The sequence below is a fragment of the Podarcis muralis genome, chromosome 17 (assembly GCF_964188315.1).
Source record: "Podarcis muralis chromosome 17, rPodMur119.hap1.1, whole genome shotgun sequence".
Taxonomy (NCBI): Eukaryota; Metazoa; Chordata; class Lepidosauria; order Squamata; family Lacertidae; genus Podarcis; species Podarcis muralis.
In genome coordinates, this window is record NC_135671.1 from 657,251 (window position 1) to 682,725 (window position 25,475).

Consider the following 25,475-nt stretch of genomic DNA (forward strand, 5'->3'; position numbering starts at 1 on the left):
GGTTTTTAATTTTTTTATTATTGTGCTTAGCAACATCATTTATTTTCAATGTAGGCTTTCCAAATCTCTTCCCGTTTCCCTTGCTTATTTTTTACACAACTCTTTACAGATCACAGATATTTTGGGGAGGGGGTCCCTTAGCAACAGGGTGAAATCAACGCCATTGCATCAGCAAGAGTATTGTTCAGTAAGCTGGAATGCTGATGTTTTCGTTGCTTATAAGCCTTTGATTCTTAAATTCTTTTTTAAAATCCACCTCAGCACAACCATTCTGCTAGGGGTGGAAGAACAGGTTCATAAAACTTTCAGAACACAGAAAAAACATGGGTTTGCATTCAACCAAGTCATACTCAGAGGAGACCCCTTGGAAATAAATAAACTTAACTTGCTCATTGACTTCAGTGGGCCTACTCTGGGTAGCACTGGGATGGATATAACCCCATTTTATGGGGCAGCATATTCCACGATGCTGTTGCCTATCCAGTGAAATCATTGCACTATGTCCAAAAGATCTCAGGTTCTTTCCAGAGGTCTGGAAAGACACCCTTCTGCATAGGTTCAGAAGCACTTGCAGTGGAGCAGTCTTGGCGATTTACGTGCTCCAGAACTTGATTTTGTTAGCAAAAGTATCCGTTGCAGTAACAGGAATGTTGCGGTAAAAGCGTTATCGTTCTTTTTCCATAGTCTCTAGTTGGCAAGTGGTGGTCAGTCGTAGTGAAGATTCTTTACAAAGCCGCCTCCAAATCTTTTCCTCTCTGGGAAGCTGGGAATCTGTCAGACAAAAAACCTTACGTTAGAATTGGTTTATACCAGTGCTTTTCAACCCGTGTCCCGTGAATGATGGTCAGGGGTGCCGCAGGCAACAATGGCCTCTGCCCCTCTTTCCTTCCCTCCCTCTTCTGACCCCTTCTTGCATCTCTGCCCCCCATAGACTTGCAAGGCTGTTTGTTGCAGCAGCCCTGGCTTCCAGCTCCGCAGGCAAATGGTGCCTCTGGGAGGCTCCTCTCTTGGGGCGGGGGGCAACCCAGAGACATGAGTCACTCCCAAGTAGAGAGGAGAGGAGAGGAGGTTGAGGGAACACTCCATAAAGGAGGGTGTTCAAAAGGGGTGAGGGGTTGCTGGTGCTGCAGGCGAGGGGGGGCATAACTGGGCTCCTGAGCCCCACAGGGGTGAGAGAATGTAGTTGGTCAAGGGAGCTGTGGACTCAAAATGGCTGAAAATCTCTGGTTATACAATATTAGCAGAAGTACCTGGCGTTGCCCGGGAATTTTTAGAAATAAAAAAATACTGCCTTTTGCAATTTCAGCTGAATTGGGGGGAACCACTGGAAGCATCCATCGCGTTGAGGTATTTCAATTGCTTTTGTTTGATGTGTTCATTGCAAACAGCTGAAAATCTGTAAATTTTGATAATAACCCTGATTTGCAATGGGGGTTGAATAATTTTGACTGCAACTCTATGACGACATAACTACCATCATTACCTTCTGCAGACATTTTGAGACATACCTACTTGCTTTCCTTCCCAGCTCTTTGCTGAGGAGATTAAAAATTAAGCAAAGCAGAGGCTTTATCTCATTGGTGAGTTTCGCAATGACTTGGATTACATCAGTGCTTGTCCTTTTGACATCTCTTCCTATTTTCCCCCTTTGCCAAAGCTTTCAAAATTTTAACTGTTAAGGAGAGAGCACACATACCTGGTTACCATCTCGTAAGTAGTACCTCTTCTCTATGACCTAAAATAAAAAGGGAAGAGTGAGTATTGTGCATTGGTTTATACAACAGACTTTGTGGCAGCCCAATTGGTTTAAATAAGGATGTTTCCCTATGGTGCCATTGCCCAGCCTGGCTGAGCACAATGAAATTCACACCGCATTGCAGCCTGAAGCTGGTTACAATCTATGGCAAAGACTGAAAGAGCATGGTACTTTTTTCTTAAAAAAGAGAAAGACATTTAAACACAGGCAGTAGAAGGACTTCTCAATGAGAAGGTATTTTTCTCCCTCCAAAAGACTGCCCTGGATTTTTTCTGGGGCATTCTGGGAAGAACTGTAGAGAAAAATCCGGTTTGATGTTGAAGTCAAGATATCTGTACAGTGGTGCCTCGCAAGACGAAATTAATCCGTTCCGCGAGTCTCTTCGTCTTGCGGTTTTTTCATCTTGCGAAGCACGGCTATTAGCGGCTTTAAGAAAAAGAAAACAAACTCGCAAGAACTCGCAAGACGTTTCATCTTACGAAGCAAGCCCATAGGGAAATTTGTCTTGCGGAACGACTCAAAAAACGGAAAACCCTTTCGTCTAGCGAGTTTTTCGTCTTGCGAGGCATTCGTCTTGCGGGGCACCACTGTATTAACTTTGAGCTTCAACATCGTAAGCCAACACGCTGCCTCAAGAGGCTTGTGCCAAGAGGAGAAACAATTATCAAGGACTCCTGCCTTCTTGCAGTGGTTGGGGAGAGCTGGCTTCCCTGGCGTGTTGGCGAGGGAATGGAGAGTTGGACTGTCTCCACCATCTGCTGGCTCCTGCTTCCTTTGGCAAGACCACTGCCATCCAGCCAACCCAAAGTGAGAGGCGCTGTTCTTTTTTTACATAACTTTTATTAAATTTTATGTTTTACAATTTAAAATACTCATGTTAACATCCTTAAAATATCAATGACTTCCCTTCTTCTCTTTCCAGAGTTCATTTTGCATATCCCTGCATATTTTACAAAAACTAAACCATTCAGTCTTCCATTGTGGCATCCATCCAACTTATTTACACTGTTGAATTTCTCTTAATGCTGCCAGCGTTTTCACATGTACACAATTTCCCCCCATATATTCAATAAACATTTCCCGATCTTCTATAAATGTATGTTCTTCTTGTTCTCTTATTCTATATGTTAAGCCTGCAAGCTGCACATATTCCATCAGCTTAAGTTGCCATTCTTCTTTGGTTGGGACCTTGCTCATTTTCCATTTTGGAGCTAAGGAAACACGGGCCGCAGTAGTAGCATACATAAATAAGTTTAAGTGAAGTCTGCTGCAACTGGATTTCTTATGAACAGTGCCAATCCTGAATATGCTGGATTTGTGACCATTATGCTCATTTGCCTTCAGTAGCAGTAAAGCTCAGCTGAATGAAATGCCTCTTTGGGAATCCTGCAATGTGTTGCAAATTTTTACTCGGCTAACTATACACTGGAATCTGCTCTGGATCAATATTGAGTAGAATTTCAATGACACCTCATTGCCTTCTGTCTACAGCTGTTGCATGGTCAGACAGGCAGAAAAATCTCAGAGCCTTAATTTAAAACCCAGAAATAGGCTGAATCAGAAATGGGTGACTTCTTGCCTGTGGCCTCCTTCTGCATTTCCAAAAGTATTTCCTGTATGTTCCTGCTCTGCTGTTTTCTTATCCTGCATGATTTCCTGGCGCTACCTGAACTCTTCATCTCCAGTCTTGTTAATCTGCCTGTTTATCACTTGTCTAGTGTGCCTGAACTGCTCTCACAGAATACAGCTCTCCCTGACCGCGAATTTTTAGGTCCTCAACAGGTTGTCTCAGCCTGGCCTGCTCAGTTCCTGGAATCTGTTCAAGCAGCTGTAAAGGAAATCCAGTGGCCTATGCAATTCACATCAGGCTACTCAAGGCTAACGCTCTTCACTTTCTATGCTGCAATAATGAAAAAGCAATAGACATGCAGTACCTAACTGAAAGACTCACCTTGTCAAAGAATCTACTAAGCTTCACAGCGTTGGAGGAGCCTGCAGCCAGGTAGCGAGGGTTGGTGCAGTCCTGAAAACATCAACAGGTAACTTTCTCTTGAGAGTCATTGAAACCACAATCCTTAACAAGCACATGAGTTCTGAACTGCAAAACATAATCCTGTGCTCAATAGGGCTGGGCGATATATTGTCCAAAACAGGTTTGAAGTCCATATTGTGATAATGATTTCATAATGTTTGACCTGGCAAAATATATATATATATATATATATATATATATATATATATATATAGTGTGTGTGTGTGTGTGTGTGCGTTTGTGTGTGCCTGCAATGCAAAAATCACAACGTGGGGAAAACCGTGAAGCAAGCCAGTGCCTCTACATAGCTCCATCCTTATTGCAGACATCATGATATATCAGTATATCACGATGTTTAGCTGGTGATATATCACGATTCTGAAAACCAAATATCGCCAACCCTAGGGCTCAAACTGAAGCCATAGCTGTGTATTAGAGTCAGTTCACACAAGGGAATTTTTTTATGTGGACAATCAATTTCATGTAGATAGACAGGAATCAACCAGTCGTGCCCAAGCTTGGTAGCCAACCATTATTTCTATTAGCCACTGAGAATATAACAGAGATGTCCTTGACCACCTGAAGAATGCTGCTCACTTTCCACTGACCAAATGAAGCCTGTCTTGCCACTTACACACAAAATTAATCAAAAGAACAAGTAACATATTTTCTCCACAAGTTCATGTCCTTGAGCATCTATGTCCTAGATGAGGTAACTGTGCCCCTGAAGGACCAGGTGCGCAGCCTGGGAGTCAATTTGGACTCACAGCTGTCCATGGAGGCACAGGTCAATTCTGTGTCCAGGGCAGCTGTTTACCAGCTCCATCTGGAACGCAGGCGGAGACCCTACCTGACCGCAGACTGTCATGCCACTGGTGCATGCTCTAGTTATCTCCTGCTGGGATTACTCAATGCGCTCTATGTGGGGCTACCTGTGAAGGTGACCTGGAAACTACAATTAATCCAGAATGCGGCAGCTAGACTGGTGACTGGGAGTGGCCACCGAGACCATATAACGCTGGTCCTGAAAGACCTACATTGGCTCCCAGTACGTTTCCGAGCACAATTCAAAGTGTTGGTGCTGACCTTTAAAGCCCTAAACGGCCTCAAAGGTCCAGTAGACCTGAAGGAGCGTCTCCACCCCCATCGTTCTGCCCGGACACTGAGGTCCAGCGCCGAGGGCCTTCTGGCGGTTCCCTCACTGCGAGAGGCCAAGTTACAGGGAACAAGGCAGAGGGCCTTCTCGGTAGTGGCGCCCGCCCTGTGGAACGCCCTCCCATCAGATGCCAAGGAAATAAACAACTATCTGACTTTTAGGAGACATCTGAAGGCACCCCTGTTTGGGGAAGTTTTTAATATTTGATGTTTTATCATGTTTTTAATATTCTGGAAATTTTCTGGAAAAATACAAACTCCCTCCCCACAAAATCCAGCTCTGCTTTTCCTCCCACTTCCCCACACCACGCTTTCTACAAGCAGGGTCTTCATTCTGCGCACTCCACCTCATTTGTGCCTGAGCACAGCCTAACAGAAATTTGTTTTCAGCATGAGGCTAAATCTACTCTAGGTTTTTGTGGCAGTCTAATGTAGTTGCTGTAATGGAACCTCTCTCCTGGCCTCCACCTCCTGCTGCAACCAATGCTGTGAATAATTAGGCTGCCACTATTAAAACTGACAAGAGATGCAGTCTGATTATCATTCTTTAACAATAGCAAATTCTCGGAGTTATTTAAAGTATGCAACGCATACTATTCTGGTTAACTCTGTAACGTTTGCGTAAATGATCTGCAGATTGCATAAACACAATAAATCTGATTTTTAAAAAAAAGTATTCATGCCCTTTTTCATATATATGTATACAGTGGTACCTCGGGTTAAGTACGTAATTCGTTCCGGAGGTCCGTACTTAACCTGAAACTGTTCTTAACCTGAAGCACCACTTTAGCTAATGGGGCCTCCTGCTGCTGCTGCGCCGCCGGAGCACGATTTCTGTTCTCATCCTGAAGCAAAGTTCTTAACCTGAAGCACTATTTCTGGGTTAGTGGAGTCTGTAACCTGAAGCATCCGTAACCTGAAGCGCATGTAACACGAGGTACCACTGTATAAAATCTTAATCCAAATTGACAAAAATAAGACACAAAATACAAACCAGATTAATTTCTTCTGCACTGAAATCCTCAGCAAGGAAAGCAGTTCTGGTCAAGACATCGCTGCGTTTCACTTCTGGGATCTGGTCCAGCTTGGTCCCTATGACAAGCAGCGGAATCTGGTTCTCAGCAAACTGCTCACGGTCATAGTCCCTACACAAGAAAAAGAGGACATGTGGGTCAGTAAACAATATTTTCCACTAGTCATTAAAGACACTAACCTTAACTGGGAGGGGAGCACTTGAAAAGTCTAGTGAAGCAGCAGCAGATGTAGAATGTTTTTTCATATGTGGTGGACTTGTAAAAGGGCAAAAGAGTATTGGGAAATACTCTTCCACACACATTTTGGAAAAGGGGAGAGAGACTCTCAACTTATCTCATCCCTCCATCACATCTGCCATGATTGTCAGGTCCTCTGCACACTCACCCATTGGTCACCAGCACTCCTGATGGAGCCACATCTCTGTTGAGAGCTTCCAAAGACCACCGATACAGGTTCTGGGAGGACTTCTTGTTGGTTAAGTCATGTACTAAAATTATGCCTAAAGAAGTACAAGGCCATTCATAAATACAATGACTTCTTCCAAACACCGTCTAAATTATGTTGAAAGACATTGCAGGGTGAGAAGACAAGGCAAGGTTGAAAGAACCGCACAACTCGCTTCACATACCCAAGGTAGTTTGGGTCTTTTGGCTTCCTGTACAGCACCCTATGCAATTTGCTTTTGAAATCAAAGGGAGTCTCCAATTTACTGCCCTTGATTATTCTCTTTTCTATTGTTCCAAGTCCTCTCCTACAGGAAAACTGGGGTTACATGCTTCTCTCACGTCATTCATTACGGACTACCTCTCAGAATTCCCTTCGATCAATGCAGGAATTTTGAAAGTCATTTTATTTAAGAGATGTTGCAACTTATGGAGATAAATCTTATACCACCCCTTTCCATCCCCAGCCAGATGGTTTCAATAGAACATTGCTACACATGTTGAGGACTCTAGTCCCTAAACATGAAAGACAATACATGTTAACTATTTAATATATCCTTATAAGTGTTCCTCTCCTTCAGAGTTGGTGTTGCACGTTTGGTTCTTTCCAACCATACAACTCCATGGACACAAATTATAAAAGGACCAGAGCTCCAAAGGGCCTTGTGCTTTTAGACCCCCGTCTCTCAGTATGTGTGGCGTTGTTTGCACTGTGGCAGAGGGTTGCCACAAATTTAATCTGTTTGCAAGCTTGTGTCTACCGGGTTACAAACAGGCACCACGAACACCTTTGCACCCAGAAGATGATTTCAGAAAGCAATTTTAAGCAGATTTGCCAGAATGTACATGTATATGGTATCTACAAAAGTAAAACATTTTCTTATCTAAATTCAGCCGAGTAAGGAACCCTGCTTTGATATCAGAAACTCTCTGTTGTAGTACTTCTGGAAGAGGTTCTGCATGAATCGAGTTAACAGGTGTTCTCATAGAAGGAAAGTAATAGGAACCAGATCTTAAAACCTGCATACATTACCGTTAACTGAGTTGTAGAACACAACACGTGTGCTTTTTACACTACTGGCACTGCCCACTGAACCACCAACATCCCATAATTCAATATAATAGGTCTTCTCTTCTGGGGTTCCTTCTTTGTAGTCATGAATCTGAAAATGGAAAACCAAGAGTGCCATGTATGTAGAACAAGGCAATACAGATTTCTACATGAAGGCATATGGTTTGCTTACAGTCAATCTATTGTTGTGCCTTTTGTAATGGTTTTGTCCATAAAAATAAATATAAGATTCGTTTTCGTATTATCCTAACAACTACTTTATATAGGGGCATTAGCATGCATAGCACTTTGCCGCTCCTCCAAGGGCTTCATGAACAAGGTGGGCTTGGAGAGGGGTTTAAGAGCATGAGAACTGACATGCTGGATCAAAATCCATCTGGTCTGACATTCAGCTTCCACTAGCAGCTAGCTACCAAAAGCTCAAGAACCAGGGGCATGACGATGACAGCTGTCCTCTCTTTTGGCTCCAGCATTTGGCACTAAGACGCAAACTGACGCTTCACATGTAAGCTCCATTTAGTTTTCCTGTCAAATAGCTGTTGATAGGCACCCCCGTGACTTTTTCTAATCCTTAAAAAAATCATTTGAGGGGAAGGAGGCACTGGATCCATAGATCATGCGCTTGCTCCCATGGTTGCTTCTTCTAACGTTTCTAGAGGACACAAGAGAGGAACTACTATGGGATCAGTTGAAAAAGCTGCAAGTTATCAGTATATGGGTCCCTGTAAACCCCCCCCCCCCCATTGAGAGGGTCCATGGCACCATTCTCCTAACAAAAACTACGACAGAGATCTCAAACTTTTCAAAAGTAGGGGGTCTATGGCTTGGCTGTTAAAAAACAGGGGACCCACAGTATTTAGCTAATTGGGAACCACTGTATTAGACAAAATATGTGAGGGAACACATCATGGAGGGAATAGCACAGAGGAGAACAAACTATTCCCCAACCGCTTCTTTGAATACAGCCAGGTCAGTCTGTCAAAGGCAAGTTGATCTGCTCAGGGCTGTTCAATCTCCGGCAACATCAAGCATGTGGTCTGCCAAAATTTGGTGATTTGATGTATCAACAGCTGCTGCAAGGCCACACCAGTTCAACTGGGTAACATTACCTCAGCCTTCTGTTTAACAAATTGCCTGGCTGGTATCCATAGGTGACCAGGAATTCCTTGCAAACATGTGACCAGGCTGGCAAAGAAGACACAACTCTTTCCATTCCTTCTCCACCAGTCAAATTAGCAGCTGGCAGCGATTAGGGGAACTTCCTTTCCTCTGTTGCCAACACAAAACCATGGTCTACTAGCTTTTCAGCAGTTTAGAAAAAAATTGGTGCTCCCGTCACTTTTGTGGGCTTATTTACAAATCTGCATTACTTTATCTACACCAGAGGCTGGATTGAAAACAGATCAACCTACTAATGTTTGCCTGCTTCAGAATTAAGATTTCTTGCTCCCTACTGCAATAGCCTATTGTTTTACAATTCCCTTTGCAACCTGATTAGATGTTTTTACTTTGCCAATAAGACTTCAGAATTTCCCTCATCTTTGAAGTGAAATACCACCAAACAATAGAAAATTATAGTTCCACCTACTCGGACATCAACAGAGCAGCCTACAGTCCAAGACGGGTTTCCCAACATCTGATTGTGACATAAGAGGTGAACAAGCGAGGACTTCCCCACACCTGCAAAAAAGGCAACTGCAAACTAAGCCTTCATAGTAAGTGAAACATCACTGCCTTTCTTGTAAATTTTCTGTGTAGTTTAAATTAAGGAGGAACAAGTAGATTTTGAAACTCCTAGTAGGATAGTCCTTAGACCCATGTAACACCCATTAAAAAGGTAAAGGGACCCCTGACCATTAGGTCCAGTCGTGGCAGACTATGGGGTTGCGGCGCTCATCTCGCTTTATTGGCCGAGGGAGCCGGCGTACAGCTTCCGGGTCATGTGGCCAGCATGACTAAGCCGCTTCTGGCGAAGCAGAGCAGCGCACGGAAACGCCGTTTACCTTCCCGCTGGAGCGGTACCTATTTATCTACTTGCACTTTGAGGTGCTTTCGAACTGCTAGGTGGGCAGGAGCAGGGACCGAGCAACGGGAGCTCACCCTGTCGCGGGGATTCGAACCACCGACCTTCTGATCGGCAAGCCCAAGAGGCTCTGGTTTAACCCACAGTGCCACCTGCGTCCCTACACCCATTACATCTATATTATTATGAATTATTACTATTACAGTGGTACCTCGGGTTAAGTACTTAATTCGTTCTGGAGGTCCGTTCTTAACCTGAAACTGTTCTTAACCTGAAGCACCACTTTAGCTAATGGGGCCTCCTGCTGCACGATTTCTGTTCTCATCCTGAAGCAAAGTTCTTAACCTGAAGCACTGTTTCTGGGTTAGCGGAGTCTGTAACCTGCAGCGTCTGTAACCCGAGGTCCCCCTGTATCTACACCCAGCGTGTTGGCGAGCCCCTTCCTCTTCCCCCCTTGCAGCCTGAAGTCCCCTCTGCGGCTTTTCCTTCCCTCCCCTGCCCTCGCCTCCCGCTCACCTGAATCCCCCAAGACCAGCACCTTCACCCTCTCCAAAGCAGCCATCGCCCCTTCGCGGAGTGAGTGACGCGCCCGCCAGCCAATAGCAGCTCCCGCTTCCCCCCGTCAGTTACGCTCTCCGAACTAGGAAAGCCCGTCGCTTTCGTCTCTTTCTCCCGATTGGCTGGCGGCTGCGCCGCTCGCCCCACCCCACCCCAGCGTTCGCGCTCCTCATTGGCTCTCGGAGGCGGGCGAGGCGGGCCGCTCCGCGAGACTTGACTGTTGCCTTACCTATCGTCGGCGTCGCGCGGCAGTGACGCGGCTGCGGCGGCGACGGCCTCGCTCGCCCACTCGGTGCGGCCTGGAAGCGGCGGCGGCGGCGGCGGCGGCGACGACAGCAAGACTGGCTTGTCCGGGGCTCCTCGCAGGTCAGTCGAAGCGGCCCTCGGGGGGGGGGGGAGGCCGAATCCCCGCAAGCCTTTCCCCCCCCGGCGCACGCTTATGACGTCCCACCCCCCGATTCTGCCCCCTCAGCCTCCGGGTTGCCCTTAGCAGCGGGAACATCCCTTGGTACCTTAGCCAGACGAGTGATGGGGAGGCCTGGGGGGAAAGCCGGGGAAATGGGGGGGGGGAACCCAGGATTTTTCCGGGAAAAAACGGGGGGGGGAATGGATTTCCACCCAATTTTTCCGGTTTTCCCCCAGGCCTTCCTATCAACCCCGGGCGGCTCTCAACAGAACACCAGAAACACGACAAAACTTCAAACATCAAAAGCTTCCCTAAACAGTTGCCAGTTTTTTTGTGAGGTTTTCTAGTTTCTCCACATGAAATTTAAAATCTCAAATGAAAGGTGGAGAAATAGTGGAGAGTATGCAGTAGAAGTAAATAAGAGAAATTGTCATCAGATTCCTGTATCTAATTTTGTGCCAGTTCAAGTAGAAACGGGGGGATTCCCCCACCCTGCAACTGATGAGTAAGCCCATAGAAAATAGAAAGCCCAAGTATAAACTTGTTGAACTTTATACTTTATTAGGCACTATATGAGGGGAACGGGGGAAAGATGAAGATTTATCGAAAGGAAATCAGAAGAAGATGGTTTGAAAGCCAGAGGAGTGTGGTATGATCAACAATCCCCTGGAAGTTTGGGAAAAGGGCAGAGAAGATGATGATTTGTCCAGGAGAAGATCCATGAATACCATAGTGAGAGCACTTCTAATGAAACTAGATTGAAGAGGATCAAAGAGAATTGAATAACAAGCAGGAAAGGCAGTGTAGCTAGAAGAGGTGGGTATGACCGGAAAAACTTGGTTCAGCTGGGTAATGAGGAGATGTAGCTTAGGGTAAAAAAAATAAAATAGATCAACTTTGTTCTCCAGTATGACGGCAGGAAATACCGAGAGACAGATGAGATTCATATTACATGTTATTCATCTTTTTCTACAAGATAGAAAGATCTGGATGTGAGGAGTGGTTAAGGAAGGGTTGAGAAGTAGAAAACAGGACTCCAAACTAGAAATAAGTGATGGAGTAACATAGCCTTGACTATATGTAGATAACTCCATCTGCCCACAGAGCCAGTAAAACAAGATTAACTTGAATGATGTGTCTGGCAAAAGGTTGAATAGGCTGTTGCTTATTTAGATAATTGGGCATTGCTGGCACTACTTTGTACTAAAAGGCAATTTCAACTTAATTTGATCGCATAGCCAAATTAAGGCTGCTTACCTAGGAGGAAGTCCCATTGAACTCAGTTGGGCTGAGAAGACGACGACAAAGTTGTATTGTAAGCCTGCAGATGTTTCTGCCTTTGCATCTTAAAAGCAAAAATTTCTGCAGATAAGGCAAAATTGCACCTTACTTTATCTTTGGTGGGTGGAATATTCTTGAACATCCAGCACAAAGAAGCATAATTCAAAAACACTGGCCCCATTAAAGGTAGTATAATTGTTTTTGAGATTTGATTTCTTGGTATGGATTAAAAACCCATCTGTGTTGACTGGTGGTGTGTATCTACCATTTTATGGTAAACCCAGTGCAATGACAGTGGCAATACTGTTGCTAACTGGTAAGGGGAACACATAGTTGTGGTAATCAAAATTATTGGGCCACGGAGCTCATTTTTATAATTTCCTTCTATTATGTTTGCAGACTTGATATGACAGACCCAGATGTTCTCACGGAAGTCCCAGCTGCTCTGAAGCGCCTTGCCAAGTATGTGGTACGTGGCTTCTATGGCACTGAACATTCTTTGGCCCTGGACATTCTAATTCGGAATCCATGCGTGAAAGAGGAGGACATGTTGGAATTGCTGAAGTTTGATCGGAAGCAGCTCCGCGCTGTTCTCAACACTCTGAAAGGGGACAAGTTCATCAAATGTAGGATGAGAGTGGAGACGGCCTCAGATGGCAAGACCACCCGGCACAACTTCTATTTCATCAATTACCGCCTGCTGGTCAATGTTGTGAAGTATAAACTAGACCACATGAGGAGGAGGATTGAGACAGATGAAAGAGATTCCACCAACCGAGCCTCCTTCAGATGCCCGATTTGCTTTAGCACCTTCACAGATTTAGAGGCAAACCAGTTGTTTGATCCCATGACAGGTAAGGTACAAGCATTCAGTTCATAAGCAACCCAACTGGGTTGGACAAATTTTGGGTGCCTTACCTGAGCAGGTTGAAGCTAATGTGGGAACAAACCACCTAACTTGGTTAGTCCATGTGATTGATCCATGTTAACAGATAATTACCCTGGTGGTGAGGATATGTCGCTCGGAAGCACGGAAGCATCTTACAGGCTTCATGTTGCCTATGTCCGGCTGAAGGAGATGAAAAAGGCTTCTGGAATTAAGTCTTAAATGCGTCATTCCAATATCATTCTGCTTTTTTCTTTTGGTATTCTGAGGGAAATGTTTTTAATAATAAATTATTCTACTTGAAATGCTACTTAGTTGTATCTCTCTTACTTCATAGCAGTTTCTCTTCTTAGGACTTTTTCGCTGCACCTTTTGTGAGACTGAAGTGGAGGAAGATGAATCGGCAATGCCCAAAAAGGATGCACGAACGCTTGTGGCACGGTTTAACGAACAGATAGAACCTATCTATGCACTCCTCCGTGAGACTGAGGATGTTAACCTAGCCTACGAATTACTTGAACCTGAGCCTATGGAGATTCTCGCGCTGAAACAGAGGTGGGCTTGGGGTACTGAACCTTCTGCACCTGGTACTGGTGTGTTGACATTCAAACATCATTTTGGTGTAGGATATGTTAGGACTGCTCATGAGGTTCAGTCTTCCTTTGCACAACCTGTTGTGTGAAGAATCAGGATGCATTTAGTCTACAGCTAAGGGGAAAGGAGACAGACCGCTGAAGAAGTGGAACTCTGTAGAGTGGCACGTAAGGATTAGTTGCTTAGCAATATGTATTCCCAATCACTTTGTCTGCTATGACACTGGGATTGCTTAAGTTCCTACAGTGAGAACACAACAGTCAAATTCCTATGGGTAGCTAATTTTTTAAGCGAAGCCTTAAGTTAGGGTGGCTAACCTTTTTTTTTTTTAGCTTGAGAGCAGCATTTACCCTTCACCAACCCTCCAGGGGAAAGTATGGTCTCCTCACACCCACAATACGTTGAACATGACCCTCATCGTTCTCAGCAGATCAACTGATCAGCAGATTGCTTCCTCTCTGTTCATCAGTCTGGTGACTAAGGAGTGGACAATTCCCATTCCCATTGCGCTGCTAAACTCCACCCACCCCAGTTCTGTCTACCTTATTTGTTTAGTTATTTCTGTTTCCACCACCCATGTTTGTGAGGCCTTGGGGAGTGAGAAGAAAATGCTGGGTGTGTGTGTGTGTGTGTGTGTGTCTGGATCAGGCCCCTGAACTGAAGCTTAGTCACCCTGCCCTAAGTGTTTGAAACTAGACACCTCAGGAAAAAAGAACAACAAAAACATAACACTTGCTTTAACAATACAGCTGATATAAAGGTGTCCATAATCCAATAACTTGTTCCAAGAAGAGGTCTAACCATTCGTCTTCTAATGTTATAATTTTTCTCAAGACGCTTATGCCCATTTGATTTATATATAATAACTGCAAATATATTATGGCCCAATTCTTAGTTAAAAGTTCAGAATCTTGTTGGAAGATGATACTGTCCACTTGTTACAGATTACATTGCTGATAAAGTAAATTAGGGTTTACCCCTACACATGATGCAATACTAGGTGATAGAAGCCTGAGGTGATAAAATGGATTGTACCAGGCCTAATGTCCCACCCATGCACATGTAACAAACCCCAAACTGCCTGAAGGTTTAAGAAACAAAACCCAAATACATCAGAAGAGAGGTACTAGCCCAGACTGCTCCTTGGCTGTATCAATTTATACTCGGAGGTAAATTAGTTTAACGTATAGGAACTTACAGGAATCCTTCACCTATAGTCTGAAGTGATACTGGCTGTTATATCACCTCAGAACTCTTCCACCTCTCTGTGCTGTGTGTGTTAGAACATACTTTTATTTAGACAATATATGCCTACACCTAATGGTTCCATTATCTGTCTTTATATGGTGGCGCTCCTCTTCATAATCCCACATTAATAAACATATAGTGATACTTATATCCCCCAGTTGAAATTTCCAGAAATTCCTGAGATAATGACACTGCTGCGAAATCTGCATGGTTTATGGGATCATTCTATTTATTTGATTACATTGATTAATCCCCCGCAAAGCAATGTTCTGAGAGCCACAAATCTAGTAAAACACCAGAATCACAGTGCAGAACTCTTATGAAACAAACAATCCACATCAGAGCAGAAGCTAAAAAAAATTTCAACCGTAATCACACCTTCTAATAACAGCCACAATTTTTTCCTCATAGATCGAAAATGTAGAAAATGTAGAACACTACATGTGATTTAACAGTTCAATTCATTTAAATGAGTGAAAATACCTGTGTTAGCAAAGTGTTGTGTTTTATGGACTGGGATGCGGATGGCACTGTGGTCTAAACCACTGAGCCTCTTGGGCTTGCCGATCAGAAGCTCAGCAGTTCGAATCCCCACGATGGGGCGTCCCAGCTCCTGCCAACCTAGCAGTTCAAAAGCACACCTGTGCAAGTAGATAAATAGGTACCACTGTGGCGGGAAGGTAAACGGTGTTTCTGTGCACTCTGGCTTCTGTCATGGTGTCCCGTTGGGCCAGAAGCAGTTTAATCATGCTGGCTACATGACCTGGAAAGCTGTCTGTGGACAAACACTGACTCCCTCGGCCTGAAAGCGAGATGAGCACCGCAACCCCATAGTTGCCTTTGACTGGACATAACTGTCCAGGGGTCGTTTACCTTTTTTGTTACCTGTGTTTTATTATTGTCTACAGCAAGGAGCGGGCTGCCAGTGCTTTGGCAAACAGCAGTCTATCAAGTGGGCAGCACAGGGAAGCCTGGTCTACCAAGGGACCCTCTTATGAGGACTTGTATACCCAGAATGTCATCATCAGCATGGAGGACCAAGAGGATCTGCACCAGCCAGCTAATGAAGGGAAGCCACCTAGAGAGAGACCGGTTTGGCTGCGTGAGAGCACAGTGCAAGGGGCTTATGATCCTGATGAAGTGAAAGAAGGTAAGAAAGCTAAAAGGCAGTGATTCATGAACAGGTAACCTCAGTACTTGATTACTGCAACTACTAGAAGCTGTGCCTTCAATGATGTGGGCCCTGTGGAGCTCCCTCTCAGTTGAGATTAGATAAGCAAACTCCTTACCGAACTGCAGGCACATAACAAAGACTTCCTTATTTCAGCAGGCATTTTAATGTACATGTAGAAATTCTGAGTATTAAGCAATATATAAATATCTGAAATTTAAACAGATCTGGGAGAAATAAAGAAGTGAAAGTGCGTAATTCCGAATGGGGAAGTGTGTGCTCTACATATTTGTGCACATGCGGACACACTGTCTTAGTGCTTACTCTTGGTAAAGTAGCTGCCTTCTCAGACATGTGTAAAAAGTGTGATTAGTTTACGCTCCTTAGAACATTTACACCAGGCATAGGCAAACTCGGCCCTCCAGATGTTTCGGGCTACAACTCCCATCACCCCTGACCACTGGTCCTGTTAGCTAGGGATGATGGGAGTTGTAGTCCCAAAACATTTGGAGGGCCGAGTTTGCCTATGCCGGATTTACACTGTTTGTTTTCTAACACTGAAGTCTCAGTGACAGATGCTCTGCTCCATGTTGATTTTTAGAACTAAAGATTTTCAGAAGGTTGAGTTAACAATGTCTTGTGGGACATCTGTAGGACTTAAAATTGACATGATGCTTTCAGAAAGCTTGGAAGGAATTTATGCACATTATCTTACTGTAATTCTCACTACAGCCATTTAAAGTAGCCTGGTACTATTATCCCTATATTTCCCAATGGGATGTGGGGTCAGACTGAGCAACTGGGTTGCATAAGGCTGACAGATTCATGATCAAGGTGAGATTCAAGGCATGATTTTCCTGATTTATAATGCAATCTCTTAGCTGCATTATTCCAGCTTACCTTAGAAACCAAAATGTTGGTTGTGGCATTGCACTTCTTAGTGTAACCACACCTTTGTGGGGTTTAATCCATCCCCAGTTTCACAGGTTTACCACATTTCCTAACTGGGAATGGAAAGAGGACTGAAGATACCTCTTCCCTGCTATGTTGTTTTTTCTATGTACAGAGAAATTTCTCATAGAAAAACATTCAGATATTCATCTTCCCACCCCCACCTTTGAAATTATATAGTGCAAGAAAAGGTACACCACTTTGCTCAGTTTATAGCAGGGGTCAGTAAGGCTTACTGGGCATGGGCCAGATCACTCCTGCAGAGATCCTCTGTGGGCCAGACTGGCACAGAGTGATGCCGGAAATCGCGTCTGCGCATGCCCAGACGCCGAAAATCACACCTGAGCCTCTTGGGCTTGCTGATCAAAAGGTCAGCGGTTCAAATCCCCACAACAGGGTGAGCTCCCGTTGCTCTGTCCCAGCTCCTGCCAACCTAGCAGTTTGAATGCTTGCCAGTGCAATAGGTACCGTTGTGGCGGGAAGGTAAACTGTGTTTCTGTTTGCTCTGGTTTCCGTCACGGTGTCCTGTTGCACCAGAAGTGGATTAGTCATGCTGGCCACGACCCAGAAAGCTGTCTGTGGACCAACGCTGGCTCCCTCGGCCTGAAAGAGAGATGAGCACCGCAACCCCATAGTCGCCTTTGACTGGAATTAATCGTCCAGGAGTCCTTTACCTTTTACCTTTAGTATTGCAGCAGTAGCATGTAAAATTGCTTCCCTTGTTTTCTTGCAGGTGGTCAAGACACAGATATGTTACAGGAAGGGGAAGAGGGTCCGGCTGCCCTCGACAATAACGAGGAGGTGATGCAGGCTCTGCTCATCCACGAGAAGAAAACCCCCTCTGCCTCTGTAGCTGCCATGGGAGGTATCGCCCCACTCTCTGCCACCAATGCCAGTGACTCTGAGAGCGAGACGAGCGAATCGGATGAGGACTCCCCTCCCCACGTCGCCCCGGCTGCAACAACACACTATGGGCTGACAGAGGAAGATGATGATGATGAGTTCGAGGTGGTGACGGAAGACCCCACTGTCATGGTGGCGGGGCGCCCATTTTATTATAGTCAAGTAACCCAACGACCTGAGCTGGTGGCCCAAATGACTCTGGAGGAGAAAGACCAGTACATAGCGATGGGCCAACGGATGTTTGAGGACATGTTTGATTAGCTCCCTTCTGCTTGTGCGCAGCATTTATAGATGATAGTCACCTGGAAATTCTGGAACAGAGCAAAATACTGAATTATATTCTCATACATTCTGAGTTAATTCAATTGTTCTTTAGATTTATACAGAAAATGCCACATGAGCAATCGGACGGATAAAGAGGCGGCCAGCCAAAGATGTAGTGTGAGAGTGTGAGAGCTTGCTGGGCAATCTGGATTCCCTTCCTCACATATTTGTGTGCAGAGCTACACTTTGAAAGTTTCCAGATCCGTTCATTTCCATGTACTTAATAATTGTTTGCTTTTGATCTGGGAAATAGGAATGCCCTTTTGGTTGCTTGTTTCTCTGTCCTGAAAGGGGGTTGTAGAAGGCATTGCATTGAGTTTCCTAGATTCTGAGTCAGTGATAGCATCTCCTCTGAAAACAATATCTAAAGATGGTTGCTTCAGAACTGCATATGATCTACTTGTAACCACTTAATGCCCTGCATGCTTAATATGTGGGTATTTTTTATTTCTTACACCCGGACAAGCAGGATATATAGTTTGTTCCCCATGTACCATTTTCTTATAGATCCTATCGTTTCTGAAATAGATCTATAGCTGCAGAGAATATAAGTACAATCATGTTAATTAATGGATAGTAAGCCACCACAGTGGTTGAAATAGCTTCTTGGAAAAGAGGCACACTGGAGACAGGTAGACATTTTGGTTATTGCTGACTAGGAAGAAGTTGTCACAGCCTCAAAGAGCATGGTGAATTTTACAGTCTTGTAAAACTTGTCATTTTTGAAATTTATTTTCCAGGTCAGTGATTTTATTTCTTGGCTAACATGGGCGGATTCCTGGCTTTTCATGCCATCACTTCACCTGCAGTGCTATAATTTTCAAATGGGTGGACTTGACTTCAAAATGTAAATTACCTTCAGTTCAGCCCCTACTTCCAGAAGTGCTCTTATACTTCCCATTGTAGGTCATAATCTAAAGATGGGCCAAAACTGTCAAAACATATTTTTCCCCATGCTGGATAGTCCATGTTGAATGAAAAACTCTCTTCTCCATTCTTGGACTCTGCCCAGAAAAGTGATTTTGCCTAAGTTGAGACTCGGGCTGGGGATATTTTAATTTGGCACAAACCCAAAAGGTGTTCTCGATTTTGAATGATTATGCAGAACTTTGTTGTGTGTCAGTATTTAGCACAGAACAGTCTATTTTATATATCCAGCAGTGCCTACACAAGCAAAGCCGATCTTGTAATGTTTTACGTTTTAAAAACATTTACAGCTTTTAAAAATCATTGTTTTTCTTATTTGGCATTATAGTAGAGCAGAGTGGTAAAAGGACTGTGTATTTTAAAACTTTAGCATCTGCCACACATGCTGTTTTAATTCACTGAAATGGTACACGTTATCGGTCCCTTAAAATGTAAAGCCGTTGTATACTGACCCTCTATGTTTTGTTAGTCTGTGAAGTTTCTCTTAAGATTTTATCTTTGGAAATTTTGATAGGTAATAGACACACGATCTTTAAACTATGGTCTAAATTTTTATTCCCTCTTAAAATAAAAAGGCACAAACAACATCTTCCACTGGTTTTTCATTGATTAATGAACAAATTAGGGCAGCTTGCTTTTTTTTTTTTTTTTTTTAAGCTTAATGGGATAATACTTGTTGAAGAGTTCTTGGGAGTCTTGTAGGTGTTCCTACACAATGTCACAGTCTGTCTTTCGTATTCCTTTGCTAGATAAAACACCTTGTTTTGCCAGTATAAGACAAAGTCAGTCAATCATATCTAGGCTTTGGATTGTAATACAGACTTGGATTGTTGCATGCAGACTTGCTAGGTAACGTGGCCTCGTTGCTGCTGGCTGGCTCATTTGCAGTGAAGTGGGGAAATCCACCCAGATGGGCGGGGTTTTATTTACCGCATTTTTCGCTCTATAAGACGCACCAGACCACAAGACGCACCTAGTTTTTGGAGGAGGAAAAGAAGAAGAAAATTATTCTGAATCTCCGAAGCCAGAACAGCAAGAGGGATCGCTGCGCAGTGAAAGCAGCAATCCCTCTTGCTGTTCTGGCTTCTGGGATAGCTGTGCAGCCTGCATTCGCTCCATAAGACGCACACACATTTCCCCTTACTTTTTAGGAGGGAAAAAGTGAGTCTTATAGAGCAAAAAATACAGTATTTATTTATTTGATGGTGCCATGGCCTGGCAATTGGAAACAATAGCTTGTCTCCCCCACCTCTACTCCAGGTGAAGAGAGGATGACGACATGCAAAAGCCCAAGGGATCACCAAACCATGGTTTAGCATTGCAACTGCATTAAAACTCTTGCATTACAGATGAGATCAGATCTGAAGCATAATTGTTGTATGAAGTAAGAAGTAGATTGTGAAGCTCTTTGAATGGTAAAACTATCTGCCTCAAGGATGTTTTAGACAAGGAATGTCTTCAGTATGTGGATCCATGAAGAAACAAATATTATTTCCAACTGCCTTTATTCTTCCACATTTCCAATGCTCTCTTAGATTGGACTATATGACACTCAGTACTATGAAATTTCATCCAAGAAGAGTTTTCAGAATGGTCCTGCCTTCCTTAGGGAAGTACGGTAGTTCGTTACAGTTCTTTTAACCTGCATGTCCAATGGGATTTACTCTCAAGTTTGTGTGCATGGGTCATAACCTAAGAGCCTATAAATGTTTACTGAGAGATAATTTATTGGGGTTCACTCCCAACATATAGTGCACACAGAATTGCAGACTAATACTGCAGATAAGTAAAGCATGTTGTTACAGACTGATTGCATTTATGAGTCTTGACATTCTAATTTTAACTAATTTCTTTTGAGCATCTGGTGTCCCAAAGGCCCAGGCAGGGTAAGTTATAATCTAAAAATGAATAATTAAAATGTTTCCAGCAGTCAGACTTCCTTGAATATGTCTGAGCTGAGTTTCAAGGAGACTAAGAGAAAAAGATGTTTCGCTGGTTCTCGGAAATCTAGTTCTATAACACAGGAAGCTATTTTGTCTGGAAATGTCAAGTTCTTATGCCCTGTTTTAAAAATCTCTTCTCAGGAACCAAGCCCCCACACACATATGTTTTGCTTTCTGAAATATGATTCATGCTGCTCTTGGATAGGCTTCATCGTGTTGCCTTCATGCGGTGACAGCAATCTGTGCACTGCTACCAAGTTTGCTGTAGCATTCGTACAATAGGCTATTGTTGGGTGGAGTGGCAGGGAGGTAACGCTCAGGATTGTGGCAATATATAACAGATGCTGGCATGCAGGTGCTGTTGTATTCAATGTTCTCTTCGCTGCCCCCTCCTCACTACCTGAGTAAGGTAATGGAGTATAATACCAGCACAAACTCCTCATCGTTAACCTGAAAGCTCGCATCATCATTTTTATTTGTATGCCGCCATTCTACAGTTAAAAAAACAATGCTCAAGGCAGCTTACAGCATAACAGGATTTACATAATTACAAAAGTCAAAAACAATAAATAGGTAAAGGTAAAGGGACCCCTGACCATGAGGTCCAGTTGTGGCTGACTCTGGGGTTGCGACGCTCATCTCGCTTTACTGGCCGAGGGAGCCGGCGTACAGCTTCCGGGTCATGTGGCCAACATGACTAAGCCACTTCTGGCGAACCAGAGCAGCGTACGGAAACACCGTTTACCTTCCCGCCGGAGCGGAACCTATTTATCTATTTGCACTTTTGTGCTTTCGAACTGCTAGGTGGGCAGGAACAAGGACCGAGCAACGGGAGCTCACCCCATCGCAGGGATTTGAACCGCTGACCTTCTGATAGGCAAGTCCTAGGCTCTGTGGTTTAACCCACAGCGCCACCCGCGTCCCTTTTAAACAATAAATAAACCACATCAAAGAAATACACAACCAAATGGGAAACAATTTCCGCATAAATCAAAATCTAAAACTAAGAATACAGCATTAATATCACAGTTTAAAATGACATAGGTAAAAAATGACAGCAATTTAAACAAAAACAAAACGGAGCCCTCTCTGCCCAGCAACAGCAGCAACAGCAGTCCTTTATAGAGCCCATCAGGCCCCGCCCTGGCCAGGTGGTGAGTGGCAGGACTGGGGCCCTCAGGCGCTGAGCAGGGGAGTCCTCCTGGGTGGTCATGTCCTTGGCTCATCCCTACTCGAGTGTAGGCCGAGTTCCTGACAGGCCCACCCTATCTTTCATAGGTTTTCCTGAACATTTATGCCCCACTTTTCCATCTGAAATGTTACTACAGTGATACCTTGGTTTTCGAACGTAATCCATTCTGGAAGTCTGTTCGTCTTCCTAAACATTCAAAAACCAAGGCGCTGCTTCCAATTGGCTGCAGGAGCTTCCTGCACTCAAGCGGAAGCCGCGTTGGATGTTTGGCTCCCAAAAAACGTTCACAAACCGGAACACTTCCAGGTTTGTGGCGTTCGGGAGCCAATGTGTTCGTCAATTAAGCCCTTCCGAGAACCAAGGTTCCACTGTATTGCTATTTAATGCATTAGTTGCTTAGTGCAGGGCAGTCTGGGACAGTTACAATCCAGTTGAGAAAAGACAACATTGTTAAAATAACCCAACCGCCATCTAATTTAAACACCATCTAATTTTAGCATTAGGGACGTTGGAAAGTGCAAGTAGATAAATAGGTACCGCGCTGGCGGGAAGGTAAACGGCGTTTCTGTGCGCTGCTCTGGTTCGCCAGAAGCGGTTTAGTCCTGCTGGCCACATGACCCGGAAGCTGTACGCCAGCTCCCTCGGCCAATAAAGCGAGATGAGCGCCGCAACTCCAGAGTCGGTCATGACTGGACCTAATGGTCAGGGGTCCCTTCACCTTTACCTAATTTTAGCATAAAATATTATCTTCCGTAAGGGAGGAAGGAAACCTGTTCAGTAACCCAAAGCTGCACTAACATAAAGCCTTGAATCAGCTGGACCAAATGCCATCAAATGCCCAGCTTTAATCTGGAACCTAAAATATGTCAGTGTCAGCAACAGACGTGCGCCACTCATCATAATGAGCGTGGACATTGCCTTTTCTAACCTGATACTTTTTGTGTTGATTGGGGATACCTGGAGTTCACTTCAAAATATCTAGAGGGCATTGGCGAATTATTCTGACTCCCGGTGATCCATCTATAACCCAGTCACTGGCAGCATTTCTGCATCACCCCAGGTAAGTCTTTTCACAATCTGACACCTGAAGCTGGAGGCAAGAGCTTGCTGTCCTTTTAGCTAGAGTGACTAGGGACAGAATCTGATACAGTGGTACGTTGGTTTTCAAACTTCATCCATTCCGGAAGTCCAAAGCATTCCAAAACCAAGGTGCGCTTTCCCATAGAAAGTAGTGCAAAACGGATTAACCTGTTCCAGACTTTGAAAAACAACCCCTAAAACAGCAATTTAACATGAATTTTACTATCTAACAAGACCAGTGATCCATAAAATGAAAGCAATAAACAATGTACTGCAGTCACACAATCAGGAGCTGAACTGGGTTCCACACAGTCACAAAAACAAAACAAAAAAGCCACAAAAACACAAATAGCAAAAACAGACAGACCTCAGCGTAACACTGAAAACAGAAGTGTGGCACTCAACACGGAAGCATAACACTAAAAACAGAGTGTGTTGGGCTTCCGAAAACGTTCACAAACTGGAAGACTTCCGGCTTTGCGGTGTTTGGGTTCCAAGTTGTTTGAGTACCAAGGCGTTTGAGAACCAAGGTACCACTGTATTTTGCATGGTTTCATTTGAAGAATTAGGTATTCTTCAGAGCCCAAGGGGAAGGTGGAAATTTGTTTTGGCACTGACTTCCAACTCACTTGGCAGCCCAGTAGTCAAAGAGCTGCTTCTCCAGGAGAGTGGGTGGGGATCTTCTAGGCCATAGAATAGGTGGCATAAAAATTGTTTACTAAGTAACCTGAGCTAGGGAATCTTGAAGAGGGTTCTCAAATTTGTGTCGAAGGAACATAGATCACTCACGATGTTTAGTAAATTGCAATTTTTCAATAATTCCCTCTTTCTTTGTGGACTCAGTGGAATCAGGGGAGGGGGTTGAGGTGGATTTTCTTATCCGGTATGGACATGTAAAGGGACGCGGGTGGCGCTGTGGGTTAAACCACAGAGCCTAGGACTTGCCGATCAGAAGGTCGGCGGTTCGAATCCCCGCGACGGGGTGAGCTCCCGTTGCTCGGTCCCAGCTCCTGCCAACCTAGCAGTTTGAAAGCACACCAGTGCAAGTAGATCAATAGGTACCACTCCAGCGGGAAGGTAAACGGCGTTTCCGTGCGCTGCTCTGGTTCACCAGAAAGCTGCTTAGTCATGCTGGCCACATGACCTGGAAGCTGTACGCCGGCTCCCTCGGCCAGTAAAGCGAGATGAGTGCCGCAACCCCAGAGTTGGCCACAACTGGACCTAATGGTCAGGGGTCCCTTTACCTTTTGGACATGTAGGCTTGGCACACCTCTAGGAGTAAGTCTTGACACTTGGAGAATGGCATCTTCAACATCTGGGCTGGGAGAACTTGTTCAACAACCAAAAGTGGAAGTGAAAGGTGAGAACTGGGAGAGATTTCCAATTGGCTTGTGGCAGACCACTGCAGAGAGGGATTCCAGTCTGGGGGCATGAAGGAGACTTGAAACATTAAAGGTAGAAAGCTTTGTAATGAGGGAAAGCTAAGCATTGTGTCTGGTGCATCAAGAAATAGTTTTATTCGTAGAGCTTGTAGTGGAAAGATGGCAAATACACCCAGCAGCTTGAAAGTGTGAAGAGTCTGTCCTGTTTTGTAGGAAATTCTAAGGTTTTATTACTGCTTGAAAAAGACTATCTTAGAGCATTTTTAATCAACTTTAGGGGAACTGCTGTGGCCTAATTTTGTAACAGGGGCTTTCTTGGCATATAAGTGTGTCGCAACTGCAGCATTATTCAAAATCGGTTATGAAACTTTAGATTTGCCTCTATCTTTGGCATTCCATTCCCCCTTTTTTGTTCCTTTCTTGATGCAACGCAATTATCATAACAGCAAAGAATACGTGAGGCAGGGGCTAGATTCCAGCAAATAAATTAGGATGAAAGACTCAAACAGTTCTCTGCACATCTGTGCAGGCACTTAATTATTTAAGATGGATAATGAGAAGGGGGGAAACACCTATCTCCTTTTTCTATTTAAACTAATGTAGCAGGCTCTGAACAGGGAGGGTTGGCAAATGCAAAGCACAGAGGTGGTCTTGAAAAATGAGAATGGAAGCAGTAGGCAAAGGCCTCACCCACAGCTTCAAGCTGTTCACAGAATTTTCATAGGTTTTTAAGACCAGGACAAATTGTTTAATTAGCTAGACTGATTTTCAGAGTTTTATTTATGCAAAAGACTCAACTGGCATTTCTTGAAGGAGGTCCAGGAAGTATGCTTGAATTAGAGGATTTTCTTCACAGCAGGGATGGGAAACCAATTAAGAGAGGTCCCGATTTGGCCCAGTCGTCCCGCCCACCAGAATATACCCACCTGCTTCATACTGCTGACATAATATTTATTTTGATTATTTAATCAATTTATATTCAGCCCTTCTTCCGAAAGGAGCACAGAGCAGCAAACAAGAGACTTAACGTCATAAAAATAATTCCAGTACAGATGCAGATCTTAACTTAAAAGGCTTATGGGAAGAGGATCTTTAGTAGGCACCAAAGAGAGA

At 44.2% G+C, this 25,475-nt stretch overlaps 2 protein-coding genes across 5 annotated transcripts; one reads left to right on the top strand and one right to left on the bottom strand.

Annotated features, from left to right (window-relative positions):
* On the bottom strand, positions 1 to 10,168 carry RABL3 (RAB, member of RAS oncogene family like 3). Of its 2 annotated transcripts, XM_028712573.2 has the most exons (8): positions 10,033 to 10,168; positions 9,082 to 9,173; positions 7,455 to 7,584; positions 6,363 to 6,477; positions 5,938 to 6,088; positions 3,708 to 3,779; positions 1,697 to 1,735; positions 1 to 771 (listed from the first exon to the last, which is right to left on the bottom strand). In XM_028712573.2, the coding sequence occupies exons 1-8, from the start codon at positions 10,076 to 10,078 to the stop codon at positions 706 to 708; spliced, it is 711 nt and encodes a 236-aa protein (XP_028568406.1). In that variant the 5' UTR covers positions 10,079 to 10,168; the 3' UTR covers positions 1 to 705. The 2 variants fall into 2 exon arrangements, with proteins under 2 accessions (XP_028568406.1, XP_028568407.1); XM_028712574.2 differs by lacking the exons at positions 1 to 771; positions 1,697 to 1,735 and having other exon boundaries at positions 3,716 to 3,854.
* Positions 10,169 to 10,299: 131 nt separating this feature from the next.
* On the top strand, positions 10,300 to 19,352 carry GTF2E1 (general transcription factor IIE subunit 1). 3 transcript variants are annotated; one of them, XM_028712283.2, is made up of 6 exons: positions 10,300 to 10,440; positions 11,046 to 11,296; positions 12,161 to 12,615; positions 13,001 to 13,202; positions 15,398 to 15,639; positions 17,345 to 19,352. In XM_028712283.2, exons 3-6 carry the CDS (start codon positions 12,168 to 12,170, stop codon positions 17,773 to 17,775), a joined length of 1,323 nt encoding a protein of 440 aa, XP_028568116.2. In that variant the 5' UTR covers positions 10,300 to 10,440; positions 11,046 to 11,296; positions 12,161 to 12,167; the 3' UTR covers positions 17,776 to 19,352. The 3 variants fall into 3 exon arrangements, with proteins under 3 accessions (XP_028568116.2, XP_028568117.2, XP_028568118.2); XM_028712284.2 differs by having other exon boundaries at positions 11,046 to 11,212; XM_028712285.2 differs by lacking the exon at positions 11,046 to 11,296 and having other exon boundaries at positions 10,306 to 10,440.
* The last annotated feature ends 6,123 nt before the right edge of the window (positions 19,353 to 25,475 follow it).